At 42.5% G+C, this 14,932-nt stretch overlaps 1 protein-coding gene across 6 annotated transcripts in view; it reads right to left on the bottom strand.

Moving 5' to 3' along the window:
- The window catches only part of LOC127430622 (cell adhesion molecule 1-like), a 486,388-nt gene that overhangs the window by 12,825 nt on the left and 458,631 nt on the right, over positions 1-14,932 (bottom strand). For 4 of the 6 annotated variants that reach the window (XM_051680514.1, XM_051680513.1, XM_051680517.1 and 1 more), the window contains one exon: positions 11,079-11,111. The exons of the other annotated variants lie outside the window; for them this stretch is intronic. In XM_051680514.1, coding sequence (XP_051536474.1) covers positions 11,079-11,111 — 33 coding nt within the window. The remainder of the gene's footprint in view (positions 1-11,078; positions 11,112-14,932) is intronic. 6 annotated transcript variants of the gene reach the window in all.

The raw sequence follows: 14,932 nt of genomic DNA, 5'->3' as shown, positions 1-14,932 counted from the left end.
TGTATCTTGTATTAAGGATGTTAAGATATATTTTTTTAAAAACTTGAAAATAAGATTAAAATAATGATTAAGAAAACTATTTTTTAGCAGTGTGCCAATTAGGCTAACATAATTCCCCAGTCTCATTCCCCTGCTGTTTTTCTACTGTATCCTTTACCTCTCTCATTATCCCCATCAAAAGGGGAGAAAAAATTACAAAAGCCAGATTGATTATATGGACTACTTGACTCTGGCTGGGTTATCTCTGGTGTGTATGGGGCATGGCAAGTAAGGGTAATGTTCTTTCAGAGAATGGTGCTTATTTCCAATTAGACTGGAGTACTGACATTGTAGACCTACCGTAGATCCACCAGCTTGACCTGCACTAAACCAGTGTGAACCAGTATGGAAATTCATGTCTGGATTGTCTGCATCTACTGGGGATAAAAGCTATCTTACAACAATATTCTTTCTCCCTTCCTCCCTGGCAGCCACTCAGAGCAATCGCTCTATATTCCAGTTACCAGTCAGTGGAGGTGAATGCCGAGCAGCGTGAGAGGTGCACGTTCGCCATTCCAATACTCTGCTTCTGTTAATGCTGTGTGACTCTCAGACTAATTACTGCAGCATATGCGCGTTACCTGCGAGGACCCCACAGGCAGTCCTGAAGGCGCCTCCAAGCTCTGCCTTAGCCATTCACATGCCAGCACTACAACAAACCCAGCTCATCAGACACACTACACACCACAGCAAAGCACTACCGACAGCCATTTCAGTCGCTCAAACCAAGGAACAATGGCTGTAAGAAGGAAGATATAAGGTAAGATGAGAGAAAAAGGAGGACTTGGAAAAAGTATGCAAAGGAGGTGACCCTTGAAGCTGCAGAAGAACTTATTCCTGTTGATTGATGAAAGCCCCAGCCGTGATGGCCTCCAAATGTGACAATTCGAGGACATTAAAGGAGCCAACTCTTCTGCTTCACCTACCGCAGTCCAGCTGGGAACAAAGTGGTCATTATCCCAAGGTATTCTGCTGAGGTGCACCCTGCGGTTCAAAATCTGTTCAATTATCTTCTCCTGGGCTAAGGCTGACAGGCGTGTTGGCAGGTGTGTCCTTTCCATCCTGGTCACCTCTCCTACTGGAGGATTAAAGAGCGAAGGAGGCATCGACTAACGCTACTGCTCCAGAGCTGTTTTGACCCTGCCCTTTCCTGCTCGGCAGACATATGAGCAATGAAAAAGCAAATGCTCGTCTATGGTGATTGAGCAAAAAGTCTATGCCTCAAGTTACCACATAAAACTGTTCCAAAGAGAGGGGACCGTCTGTCAGCTAAAGGGGAGCTTTATCAATTAACATAATCAAGACGAAAGATAAAAATGGCACATTTGAGACAGAAGGATGAAGATGGATACCCTGTTGTATCAGTATCTAAGGATGAGTGAAAAAAAAATATTAATGAAAAAAAAAAACATGGAATATCAACAATGCAGCAAAGATAACTAGATATTAACATTTTCTGATGAAAATGTGAGTGGCCATAATTCTAGTGTGTTGTGGGTGGTTACTAGGGTGTTGCTATGCATTTGCCAAGATGTTCTGAGTGGTTAATGCCGCATTTCTAAGTGGCTGCTAGAGTGTTCAGGGGTGTTTCCTGCACAACAACATTACTCACTGTTTAAACACCATAGTACGATGCATCACAGGAGCAATTAGCTAGCTAGTCATGACTGTTTTCCAAAACCACTGTAACTACAGTATGTTGTACATTTGTTGTTTGAACCACACTGGCTCAACAATTTAGAGCTGTCATTAATGACGTAATGCAGGGGGTGGAGTAATAACTTTATTGCTGAAAGCTGCTTAACCTGTTGATGCTCATTGACCCCACCCATGGGTTTGACTTTACTTTGCTTAAATGAGTTCACATTTACTATATAGTGTGCTGTTCAAAATGGTTCATAATGTTGACAAATTATACATCTTTATAATATGTCAACATTATTAACTCTTTTTTTGACTAGACTATATAGTATGTGAACTAATTTAAGCAAAGTGACATCAGTTCTGGGAGGGGGGCATGCACATCAACAGGTTAAAGGAATATTCTGGTTCAATACAAGTTAAGCTCAAATCAACAGCATTTGTGGCATAATATTATTTACCACAAAAATAATTTCGACTCGTCCGTCCTTTTCTTTTAAAAAAGCAAAAATCGAGGTTAGAGTGAGGCACTTACAATGGATGTGAATGGGTCCAATTTGATAAAATAAGGCTTTAAAAGGCAGAAATGTGAAGCTTATAATTTTATAAAAGCACTTACATTAATTCTTCTTTTAAAACCCATGTTTTAATTGAGATGTAAAGTTGTTTAAATTGTCATTTTTACAGTCATGGCAACGACATTGTAAAATTGGCTACAACTTTACACAGAAAAGGTTATTAAGCGATTTTATCACACTAAAATCATGTACACACATTTTGTTTATGTCTTGTAGCTATACTTTTAAAATAGTGAGTATTTTAACATTTACGGATTGGCCCTGTTCACTTTCATTGCAAGTGCAGTCATTGACCAGGAAAATAAAAAATGGCACTCCATGTCAAAAAGGTTGCCGACCCCTGGTGTATAGTGTCATCAGTATTGCGCTGCAATAGTGGGGTTTCCCCCACTACTTTTAGAAGAATATCTCAGCTCTGTTGGTCCTCACAATGCAAGTGAATGGTGACCAGAACTCAGAAGGTCCAAAAAGGACAGAAAAGCAGCATAAAAAGTAATCCATATGACTCCAGTGGTTAAATCCATATCTTCAGAAGCGATATGATAGGTGTGGGTGATAAACAGATTAATATCTACGTCTCCTTACAAGTCCTTTTTTTCCTATAAATCTCCTCCTTTGACCAGCCCTGACAGCAGGTGGCTGAAAGTGAAAGTCACTTCCACATTCAAAGTGAAAGTGTAGATTTACAGTACAAAAGGACTTAAATATTGATCTGTTTCTCACCCACATCATATCGCTTCAGAAGATATGGATTTAACTACTGGAGTCTTATCTATTACTTTTTTCTTATTGCCTTTATGTCCTTTTTGGACCTTCTGAGTTTTGGTCACCATTCACTTGCATTGTCTGGACCTACAGAGCTGAAATATTCTTCTAAAATCTTTGTTTGTGTTCAGCAGAGGAAAGAAAGTCATACACATATGGGATGGCATAAGGGTGAGTAAATGTTGAGATAATTTTCATTTTTGGGTGAACTATTCCTGTAAACCTCTTAATCCTTTAGACGGCGTGAGGAAAATGGCGTTCAAGTTTGCATGATGTCTTGGAACGTTGCTTTTTATAAAAATTACTGAATAAGATATTTTTTTTAAGTGCATGGGTCAAAGTCTGAATGAAATTAAAGATATACTGTATATGGAATGAAAGATATACTGTAGAAGTCTCAGCGAAGTCAAATATGTTAACAGCACAATCTAACTAAATTGAAATTACAGCTTACTAAACTAAATCTTTTAATCACAGGTGGAGAGCTGTTGTTCCAATCACACAACTTGCGATGCGATGATTTCTTATTCTAAGTATGATCAATAGTAATAGTGATGCTTGCCTTAACAAGTGCCACAAATATTTGCAAAGACTATCAGTAGATATATACACCAGAACACACTCATTTACATGTACATTCTCCCAGAGTCAAAACTTTTTGTATGTGCTTTCTTTAATGCATGAAGGGATTTCAAATCAGAGTGTTTGAAAACAAGATGCTAAGTAACACAGGCTTTACTATAGCACAATGGGCAAGGGGATCGTCATGGCGACTGCTTTGAGAGGATGAGGGAGAGGCAGTTAACATGGGCTCTTTCAGCATGTAAAACAGCTTTACATCAGAGGTGGCTAAGTTCATGTCAAACAGGGGCTTAGATTTACCGGTGAAAGAGCAAGCGGTGGGGTGGGGGGGAGAGATAGGCTTAAGTAAGCCTTTGCTTAATTTGGCACCATGTGTTACACTTGCAGATTTTATTCATCCTTTTCTAAAGCCTGCTATTTATTTTAGCGGCTTTGTTTCACAAAAGACACTCTTTTTATCATGCAAAGGACAAAAATTTAGATTTCATTCATCCATTCCTATTATGAAAATTGTGACAGAGGTGTGGCCAAAGCAATGGCAAAATGAAAACCATTATTACATCCGTTATGAAAAGACTCATTTCTTTATGAAAAGACCAACTCCATCAAATTGAGAACAAGGATTGAAACGTTTTACTTTTAGAATTGCAAGAAAACAGTCCTCCAAACCAGTTGGCCAGAGTAGAGCGATTTTCCATTTGTCGCAATCCACAGACAAAGCAGTTATTTTACACCTGGTTTCATGCAGGTTCTTACACCATTGTTACTTATAGCACATAATCAAAAGATGCCACCATCATGTTTACTGAGCCCAGCCTTAAACATGTTGAGTGGTGCAACACTGAACAATGGATGATGAAATGACAAAAAGAAGTGAAGTGTGTTCAATCATTCTCTTCGGAAATGAACAGGAATGAGGAATACGCCTGGATGGATCGATATAGAGGTAGAGCCAGATGTAGAGGAGCTACTGAATGGGTTCTCACTATCAGAATTCACTACAGATCCTTAACACTCAGGATAAAAGGTCTCTATATATTTCAATGAAACAGTGTCATGATAGCAATAAATCACTCAGAGAGGAGGCAGGCAGAGAAGAGTGTGACAATACACAAACATTGGGTCAGGTGAAGAACGGTGCGAATAATACCGGGGTGTGTCAGTGTATGACGATACAGTAAGAGTTTGTCAGGGTTGCTAACACACAGGTAAGGATTTGATCTATCTGACCCCAAGAACCATGTTTCTTTTATTTTGCAGTGTGATTTATATTTAGCCACACCACACTGCATGTATTGTTAAAGACAATATGGCACTTGCAATCCATTTAACTTCCATATTATTACATATTTCAGAGTGAAACAGAATATTCAAGTGGGAAATAATGTATGGACTAGATATTTTTCCCCACCAGCCTGGCCTTGGTTACATTAGCTACGCTAAAAGTTTTAGGCGTAAAATAAATAAATAAATAATGCAGACAAGGTTATTAGGGACAGTTCACCCCAAAAAGAAAATGTTGCTCTAAACCTGAATGACTGTCATTCTTTAATGGAACACAAAAGAAAATAGGTAAAAGAATCCCAAAAATGAAAATTCTCTCATCCCAGATGTGCATGACTTTCTTTCTTCTGCTGAACACAAACAAAGATTTTTAAAATATTTTTTAGAATCTAGTGGTTAAATCAATGTCTTCTGAAGCGATATCATAGGTGTGGGTGAAAAATATATAAATATTTATGTCCTTTTTTTTACTATCAATCTCCACTTTCACATTATCCTTCTTTTGTTTTTGGTGATTTGCATTCTTTCGGTAAATCAACACCTACTGGGCAGGGAGAAGACTTTATAGTAAAAAAGGACTTAAATATTGATATGTTCCTCACCCACACCTATCATATCACTTCTGATGACATGGATTTTACCACTGGAGTCCTATGGATTACTTTTATGCTGCCTTTGTATGCTTTTGGAGCTTTATAATTTTGATACCCATTCATATGCATTGTGAGGATCCACAGAGCTGAGATATGCTTCTAAAAATCTTTGTCTGTGTTCAGCAGAAGAAAGAAAGTCATGCACATCTGGGATGGCATGAGGGGAAGTAAGGGTGCTTTCACCAGAGTTTGTTTCCTCCCTCTGCTGGTCTCTGTTCACATCATATTATTTGGGTCCAAACTGTGGTCCGATTGCATCATTAACATGAGTATAAGAGGCAGTTGTTTACCACTGTAACTGCATCAAAACTCAAGAAGTCATCAGCTTAGTTGTGTTATTAAAGTATTTATCTCTTTGGATTTACCACCCAAACTTTACATACACAGAACAACATTTGTGTTTGACTGCCACAGATGCATCTAATGTGCAATGATGTGAAGAATGTTAGCATTTGTCTGCCGCAAGTCTGCGGATGAGTTGCAAGAGATGTGAAGAACATAAGCTGCTCTCTGAAGGGGATTTGTTTGGAGACTAGCATGTATTAGAAATGCATTATATCATAATAATTGTGATTGGGAGCCTGCAAAGACGCAAATTATACATCATCACAAGCAGTTCAGTTCCGCAATTTGGTACAATTGCATTCATATCAGCAGCAAACCATACTGAAAATCACATGAACCGTACCCCAGACCAATTTTTCAAGCGGACTCGGGTGTGGCTCCAGGTGTGCACCCCGAGTTCAGAAAACAGCGTTCACATCATTCAAATGAACCAAACCTTAAAGTCATTCAAACAAAAAGTGCATGTGTGAAAGCACACCAAATGGTATTTTTGGGTGAACTATCCCTTTAAGCAAAATGTTAGCCTCAGTCACCATTAATGTTCATTGTATGGAAAAAAATAAAAAAAGGTTACAATGGCAGTGAATAGTGACGGAGACTAACATTCTGCCTACAATTTCCTTTTGTGTTCCAAAGACAAAAGAAAGTCATGTGAGTTTGGAACAACATGAGTATGAGTGAATGAATGTTTAGGTGAACCACTGAAAATTATAAAAAAAATAATAATACTTTTTTTATGCTTTATGTTCTAGCGAGGAATCTTGCCCACTATGTCAGCCTTCTACCTCAACCTCTGCTGAAAACCCCACTTATTGCTTGAACAGCTTGTTGCTAGGCTACACCAGAGAGGATGAAAAAAGACTGTTATCAGAGAGAAGTGAAATCTCCCGAACAGTGAGAGCAGCACACCTACGAAAATAAGATGGAAAACAGCATATGTGCATGAGCTATAATGTGAAAGCACAAAACACACAAGGTGTGACAAGATGCAAATGGGAGATACTTCTGAGGAGGAACATGTGCTTTACACTGCCATCATAAACTGCTCACTGAGAGCGACAACTTTATTCTGTTAAAAATGTAACTTAATTCTTAATAGCTGCATTTGGAGTAAACACTGCAAGACAGCAGTATGAAATGCTGTTTTCAACACAAGCAAACATCTTAACATTATCAGAAACACATATTTGCAACAGGTCAGGACAACAATTTCAGATTAAAGAATGGAGGAGCATGCCTGACTTTTTATAAACAAGGTATTTCCTGTCCATTTGGATAATGAGAGAAATGTGAACAGGAAGTACTGAGATGGAAACTAACCCTTTTCACTGCACTGAAAGAACATTTTAAGCATACAAAAAGCTCTATGTCATATCTAGACAACACAAAGATAAGAGGCACAATACATTAAAAAACAATTTATTTCCCAAGATAAAAGCCTCTGGCTTCACCTTGCGCTCTTTGAGCATGAGCAAAACCCTTTTGTACTGTAGGATCAAAAAATTGCTCTGGATTTCTTTGAAGGCTTACAGTGATTCTGTGTTATACATCACTGGCAGAATGATATAACTGTACAAGGTTAACACTGGCCTTGTGACATGGTATTTAGAAATGCAATGAACTGCACAGAAGCTCAATTATAGCTCTGCTACATAGTCAAGCCTGACCATGTTTCTGTAGTCAAAAACGTCACGTCCAAATTATGCACATGGAAAAGAATAATCTAACCTTTAGCAGTTCAACCACTTGTATATGGTTTAACCTTATATGTAAAGTTGTGGATATAACATGTAGTGGATATAATAAAAAGTATAAAAAAATAGTGATACCCAACACATCCAAGCACAATGTCACTGGAGGGAAAGAAAAAGTGTCTGTTGAGGTGTATTCTCCTGCAACATACAACACGACTGCTAATTAAATCATTAGAGGGTATTCCATGTGGCACAGGTGACATAATTACACAGTATCATGATATTCCTTTCCTTTGACTTGACTTGATAAGCATCTGCCACAGCACACTGAGAGCGAGAGAAACATAAAAGGCTTAATGAATTGAGAAAGCGTTTTTGTGCTACAGTATATTGTAAAATACAACAAAGCCTGTGAGCTATGCAAACGGTCCCCTTTCTGTGATTTGTGCACAGAGCTGGCATACCAAGGTGGAATACAATACCATCTGCATAATGTAGAGAAAGGGGTCTCCATTTTGTTCTCAGAAATCAAAAACAGCCATTTGGACATCATTTAAATTCATGAAAAATGATTGCAGGTGGATTACGAGTGTCTGTTGGGAGCTCTGCGAGGACTTGAAAAGTGTGAAATAAAAAATGCCAACAAGGACTTGAGGACGGCTCATGCAGGAGGATGGAGAGGTGATATGGCCTTGAATTATGGGGTGAATGCTCTGATTAAACTCTCAGAGGAGCGTTCTGGCAAACAGGCAGGTCTTTGTGGGTGACTGATGATAGGGATAAAGCATAAGTGGCATATGGACAGATAAGGGTCATTAACAAATTAGGTTGCCTGGGATTATAAAAATTGTGTCAAGTTCGTAGAAATTACATTTTTGTGTTCATGATAGTGTGATATATTTTGTTTAAACATTTATAGCGTTTTATATATATAAAAAATACTTTAAAACTGTCAAGTGGTGTAACTATTAAGCAAAAGATATTCAAATACTTTCCTTGCACCTTGAATACACTTGAATGTACACAACTTAAATATTAATTTCAAAAAAGCTTTCAAACCTAATTTTAAAGTAAAACAATTCTTGAATTTTGAATCATGCATATAAAGTTTTATTAGGGTCACTCCATTTGACCTGAACAAACTGTGCTTTTTCATAAAATTGTCAGAATATCTTGTTGGGCCTCATGTATTCAGATAGAAGACAAAGGCAGGCCTAATACAGTCGTAAAAACCTTCCAAGTCGTAAATCTTACTGATAAAAATCGTGCCAAAATCAAACAAAGGGAGTCCAAAATAGACTACAAATCCATGAAGCCTTGCTCACTAAAGGATCGAACTCTCAACTCCTATTGGATGAGGCACACAACAGAATGTCCCTCAAACATGACATCATCAGGAGTTGAAATACCTCTGAAATGCTTCCAGAATTCGCTTCCAGCTACTTTGTTTGCAGCGTGTGGACGCAGCTCTTCGCTGCTCTCCGGTGCAACCTCGTGGCACAAGGAAGTAACGTCTGACTTGAAACTGTGGCCATACAATCTCCATCTCGCTGGACGAGTTGAGATTACTCTGTGTTCAACCGAACACTCCGACGGATCCGAAGGAGACCGCCGAGCAATTCGCATCTTCATCCGTTTGCCTACAGAAGTGAAGAGATTAAAGATTTCTCTTCCATCTTCAATCAAGTCGACATTTCTGAGTTCTCCGCCAGCCCGCCGAGAATCAACATCAGCCGCCCGCCGACAGAGCGAGGAAACGGCCTCCCGTCATCACCCGAGCCTCAAGGAACCGGGTCAGAGTTAAAGGACGGAGGAAAACACATTCTACCTGTGTCCTCATGCGATTCAAGTAAGAGGTTTACGTCTGGGCAGAGATAGAATATTATAGTGTGTTATTCTTGTGTTTCAAGGATTTTGCTTGTACAGTTTACGGACCGCCATGTCCACTCATTATTAATACTCAGGGTATTAATTATCACAAATTTGTTTTGCTGTATTGTGGTCCAACCAAATTGGATTGTTGTGCAATTTCGCCATCGCGGGTGAGACAGCAACTGAGTTCATCCATTAAAGAGTCACATAACGCGGGACTTTTACGAGCCCCGCTCGTAAAACCGCGTCTCTGAGTGATAAACTGAGAGCTGCTTTCTCTCCCACTATCGCGAAATCGGCTTTAGGGCTGTCACTTCTCTCTCTCTCTCTCTCTCTCTCGTAATAACCACACTGACACACACACACATTGTCACACACACACCTTATGTGTTATAGGATTATTTTATTTCCATATCTAATCATATCCCTGTTTAGTTTGTAGTTGTAAGTCGGAAGTTTATTGACTGCATTGTATTAATTATTAATTGATATTACTGCATAAATAAACTTTGTTTATATTACAAAGAGAAGTGTTTTGGTTTGTTTTGCATACGCCTGTGTCATGCTGACGGGATGTCAGTGCTCGGATTCAAACCTTCATTCATTGATTTTTTTTCTTCGGATGTCGATTTTCCTAAGAAAAGAATCTAATATTGAGACTGTTTTACTATTTGGTTATTAGTCCCTGATTTCAGGGTGGTGCCCCGTCAATGTTAATCCTTATTAATATTCTACTGATTTTTGATAATTGATAATTATCTTTGATGATTGAATTTGAATGATCAATAAGCTAGTGTTAATTTTAATGAATGTTTCATCGATGTTAACAATTATCGATTATCTTTGATAATTGTTGATTTAAATGATTAAAAAAGCTAACATTGATTCTCATCAATGTTCTATTGATTTTAATAATTAATAATTATCTTTGATAATTATTAATTATTGCTAATAACCAAACTTGCTCCTAAACGTAGCACACTACATTTACTGGAGCCCCATATGAGGTTTTAATGAGTTAGATTCAATTAATTAATTTAAATATTAATTAATAACTAAAGAAATAATTATTAATTATTTCTGATAGTAACACTGATCTAAACAACCAGTAAAGCCCTACAATCTGATATATTTTAAAATGACCTTGATACTCATTGTGAAGGCCCTCTCTCTGTTTCTTATATATATATAAAATACAGGATTATTCCAAACTACATTTTCACTGTCTCTGGACAGTTACACCACTTAGACATTTTGACTTTAAGCCCCAGAAAAACAGTCAAAAGGACTTTAAACTCAGAAACTGAAAGCATTTTCTTTGAAGTTTAAGTTCAAGTTATAGTTTTGTGTGAATAAGTTTTTTATATATTTTTGAATAACTTCAAAGATTCGGACAAAAGATTTGCATTATGTCATTGACCCTTAAACGAGACAGAATGACAGACAGGCAAACAGATGGACAGGAAGATACATATTCAGCAAATCCACATTAGTTTCATTCCCAAATCCTGTGCATGTCTCCAGAATTCTGTAAAAGCGGAAGGCGTTACATGCCCTACTGTACTCAGCTGGCATGCAGGTTATGCCATGCTGTGCTGGCAGAAGAAGGAGGGAAAGGTACCAACCGTGAGCTGCGGCTTCAGTGCTGGGCGCAGTGTCTGAGCACATGAGGAGAGGAGGTGCGGTGGAGGAGGAGGAAGGAGGGGGACAGGAGGAACAGCATGCATAAAAAGAAGAAATGGGGAAAAAACAAATGGAACTGATAAGCAAGCATTTACAGACAATAACAACAAGTATGACCAACACTTTGGAACAAGCTCACATGACAATGCAAATGGTACACAAAATCGTCATGGTTACTGGTGTAACCTCCGTTCCCTGATGGAGGGAACGAGACGTTGGTGTCGATGTAGTGACACTAGGGGTCACTCTTGGGAGCCCGAGACACCTCTGGTCTTTGATAAAAGGCCAATGAAAATTGGCGAGTGGTATTTGCATGCCACTCCCCCGGACATACGGGTATAAAAGGAGCTGGTATGCAATCACTCATTCAGGTTTTACGCTGAGGAGCCGATATAAGGTCCGGCCATTTCAGCGGGTAGTTCAGCATTGTGGCAGGAGGGACCAACGTCTCGTTCCCTCCATCAGGGAACAGAGGTTACACCATTAACCATGACGTTCCCTATCTGTCACTCACTCGATGTTGGTGTCGATGTAGTGACACTAGGGGTCCCTATACAAAACGCCACAAGGCTGAACGGTGTTACGTGAACTGGCAGTGTGTGGTGGGCAGACTTGCTGTGTGCCTCATAGCCAGCACACCAGGTCGACACGTAACCTCCCCCAACACAGTTATGAGTGTCAAACGGCCCTTTTTGGGGACAAGTCGACTACCCAAAGATAGAGACAGGCTTAACCCAGTCGTGGCCTCTTTTCCCCTTCTCTTTTTCCACTCCCTAAAAAAGAAGGGGGATTATCCAACTGGGCCGCCAGGTCTAGTCAGGGGGTGTCCCTCCCAAGGGGAGGACACTGCGGAGACCACACCTTGCCCCAAGAGAGGGGGGGATATTTTTAAGTGGAAAAACACGTTACATGGTCTTTCCAACCAAGTGGAGAGCCTTCAAGGTAGATCCTGCCCAATGGGGGAGGAGTTACTACAAACATGGAGACTGGGGCAGAGGGGCTCTGCCCAAGGAAGATGCAGTTTGCCAGCAGGGAAACGAACTAGCGGAAGATATAGATCGCATGGGGTTTAGCCTTACAGGGAACCACCACATACGAAGCACCTACCCCAGAACAGGGCTCTTAGTTAGCATGTGTACTGGGCCGGCAGTGAGTCTCTCCGAAAACTCGACTGACCACGGGGCTCGGAGGAAGTCAACCAGGGAACAAAAGAAAATGTTTTTGAATACTACTGGGAATTAACAGCGCACATCTTCAGCTCAAAAGGAGGTGGAAGGAGCTATGTGCAAGCGATACACCCGGCCGGCTATCCCGGGCTTATCCGCTTGTGTTGCGTGCCACTACCTGGGATGAAACCGGTTCCACCTGGAGGTTGTAGAACCTTGCAAAGGTGTTGGGTGTTGCCCAGCCCGCTGCTCTGCAAATGTCTGTTAGAGAGGCACCTCTGGCCAGGGCCCAAGAAGCCACTACACCACAGGTAGAATGGGCTCGTAGCCCTACCAGGGGCGGCATGTTTTGGGCAAGATATGCCATAGTTATGGCGTCAACAAGCCAGTGGGCGATCCTCTGCTTGGAGACAGTGCTTCCTTTCCGCTGTGCATCAAAGCAGACAAAGAGCTGCTCAGAGACTCTAAAGCTCTGCGTGCGATCCAAATAGATGCGTAAAGCATGCATCGGACACAGCAACGACAGGGCTGGGTCTGCCTCCTCCTGGGGCAGCGCTTGCAGGTTCACCACCTGGTCCCTAAAAGGAGTGGTGGGAACCTTGGGCACATAGCCCAGTCGGGGTCTCAGGATCACGTGAGAATAGCCTGGACCGAACTCCAGGCACGTTTCGCTGACAGAGAACGCTTGCAGGTCACCTACCCTCTTGACGGAAATGAGCGCAGTCAGGAGGGCAGTCTTCAGAGAGAGTGCCTTAAGCTCGGCTGACTGCAAAGGCTCAAAGGGGGCTCTCTGTAGACCCTGAAGAACTATGGAGAGATCCTATGAGGGAACGAGGGGCGGTCTGGAGGGATTCAGCCTCCTGGCGCCTCTTAGGAACCTGATGATCAGGGCGTGCTTCCCTAAGGAATTACCGTCAACTGCGTCATGGTGTGCTGCTATGGCAGCAACGTACACCTTCAAGGTGGAAGGGGACAGCCTCCCTTCCAACCTCTCCTGCAGGAAGGAAAGCACTGATCCGACTGTGCATCTCTGGGGGTCTTCGTGTCGAGAAGAACACCACTTAGTGAACAGACGCCACTTAAAGGCATACAGGCGCCTTGTAGCGGGGGCCCTAGCCTGAGTGATCGTGTCTACCACCGCGAGTGATAGGCCACTTAGGTCTTCTGCGTCCCGTCCAGGGACCAGACATGGAGATTCCAGAGGTCTGGGCGTGGGTGCCAGAGGGTGCCCCGTCCCTGAGAAAGAAGGTCCTTCCTTAGGGGAATTTGCCAGGGGGGGCTGTCCTCGTCCTCCCTGACCTTGCACAGGGTCTGTGCAAGTAGGCTCACTGGGGGAACGCATATTTGCGATTGCCGGGGGGCCAGCTGTGTGCCAGCGCGTCTATGCCGAGGGGAGCCTCGGTGAGGGCGTACCAGAGCAGGCAGTGGGAGGATTCTTGGGAGGCGAACAGGCCCACCTGTGCCTGACCGAATCGACTCCAAATCAGCTGGACCACCTGAGGGTGGAGTCTCCACTCTCCCCTGAGGAAAACCTGCCGTGACAGCGCATCCGCTGTAGTGTTGAGGTTGCCCGGGATGTGAGTGGCTCGCAGCAACTTGAGGTGCTGCTGACTCCAGAGGAGGAGACGGCGGGCGAGTTGTGACATACAGCGGGAGCGCAGACCGCCTTGGCGGTTGACATATGCTACCGCTGCCGTGCTGTCCGTCTGAACTAGCACGTGCTTGCCCTGGATCAATGGCTGGAATCTCCGCAGGGCGAGCAGAATTGCCAGTAACTCGAGGCAGTTGATGTGCCAACGCAGCCGTGGACCCATCCAGAGGCCAGCGGCTGCGTGCCTGTTGCAAACAGCGCCCCAGCCCATTTTGGAGGTGTCTGTCGTGACCACGATGTGCCTTGAGACCAGTTCTAGGGGAACACCTGCTCGTAGAAACGAGAGGTCGGTCCAAGGGCTGAAAAGACGGTGACAGACCGACGTAACGGCCACGCGGTGTGTCCCGTGGCACCATGCCCGTCTCGGGACTCAAGTCTGGAGCCAGTGCTGAAGCGGCCTCATATGCATCAACCCGAGTGGGGTGGCCACCGCCGAGGATGCCATATGCCCCAGGAATCTCTGAAAAAGTTTCAGTGGAACCGATGTTTTCTGTTTGAACACCTTCAAACAGGCCAGCACCAACTGGGCGGCGTGCCGTCAGGGAGACTGAGTCCAAACTGAGAAAAGAGATGCTCTGAACCGGGAGGAGCTTGCTCTTTTCCCAGTTGACCCAAAGCCCTAGTTGGCTGAGGTGTGAGAGCACCAGGTCCCTGTGTGCGCATAACACGTCTCGAGAGTGAGCTAAGATTAGCCAGTTGTCGAGATAGCTGAGAATGCGAATGCCCACCTCCCTTAACGGGGCAAGGGCAGCCTCTGTGATCTTCATAAAGACACGAGGAGACAGGCACAGGCTGAAAGGGAGGACTTTGTACTGATACGCCTGACCCTCGAACGCGAACCGCAGGAAGGGTCTGTGTCGAGGAAGGATCGAGACGTGAAAGTATGCATCTTTCAGGTCTACCGCCACGTACCAATCTTGATGCTGGACACTCGCTAGAATGCGTCTTTGCGTCAGCATCTTGAACGGGAGTCTGTGTA

Source organism: Myxocyprinus asiaticus, chromosome 40, assembly GCF_019703515.2.
Source record: "Myxocyprinus asiaticus isolate MX2 ecotype Aquarium Trade chromosome 40, UBuf_Myxa_2, whole genome shotgun sequence".
In the NCBI taxonomy this organism is placed as follows: Eukaryota; Metazoa; Chordata; class Actinopteri; order Cypriniformes; family Catostomidae; genus Myxocyprinus; species Myxocyprinus asiaticus.
The sequence above is the reverse complement of the archived record's forward strand: the minus strand, read 5'-3'. Positions and strand labels throughout refer to the sequence as shown.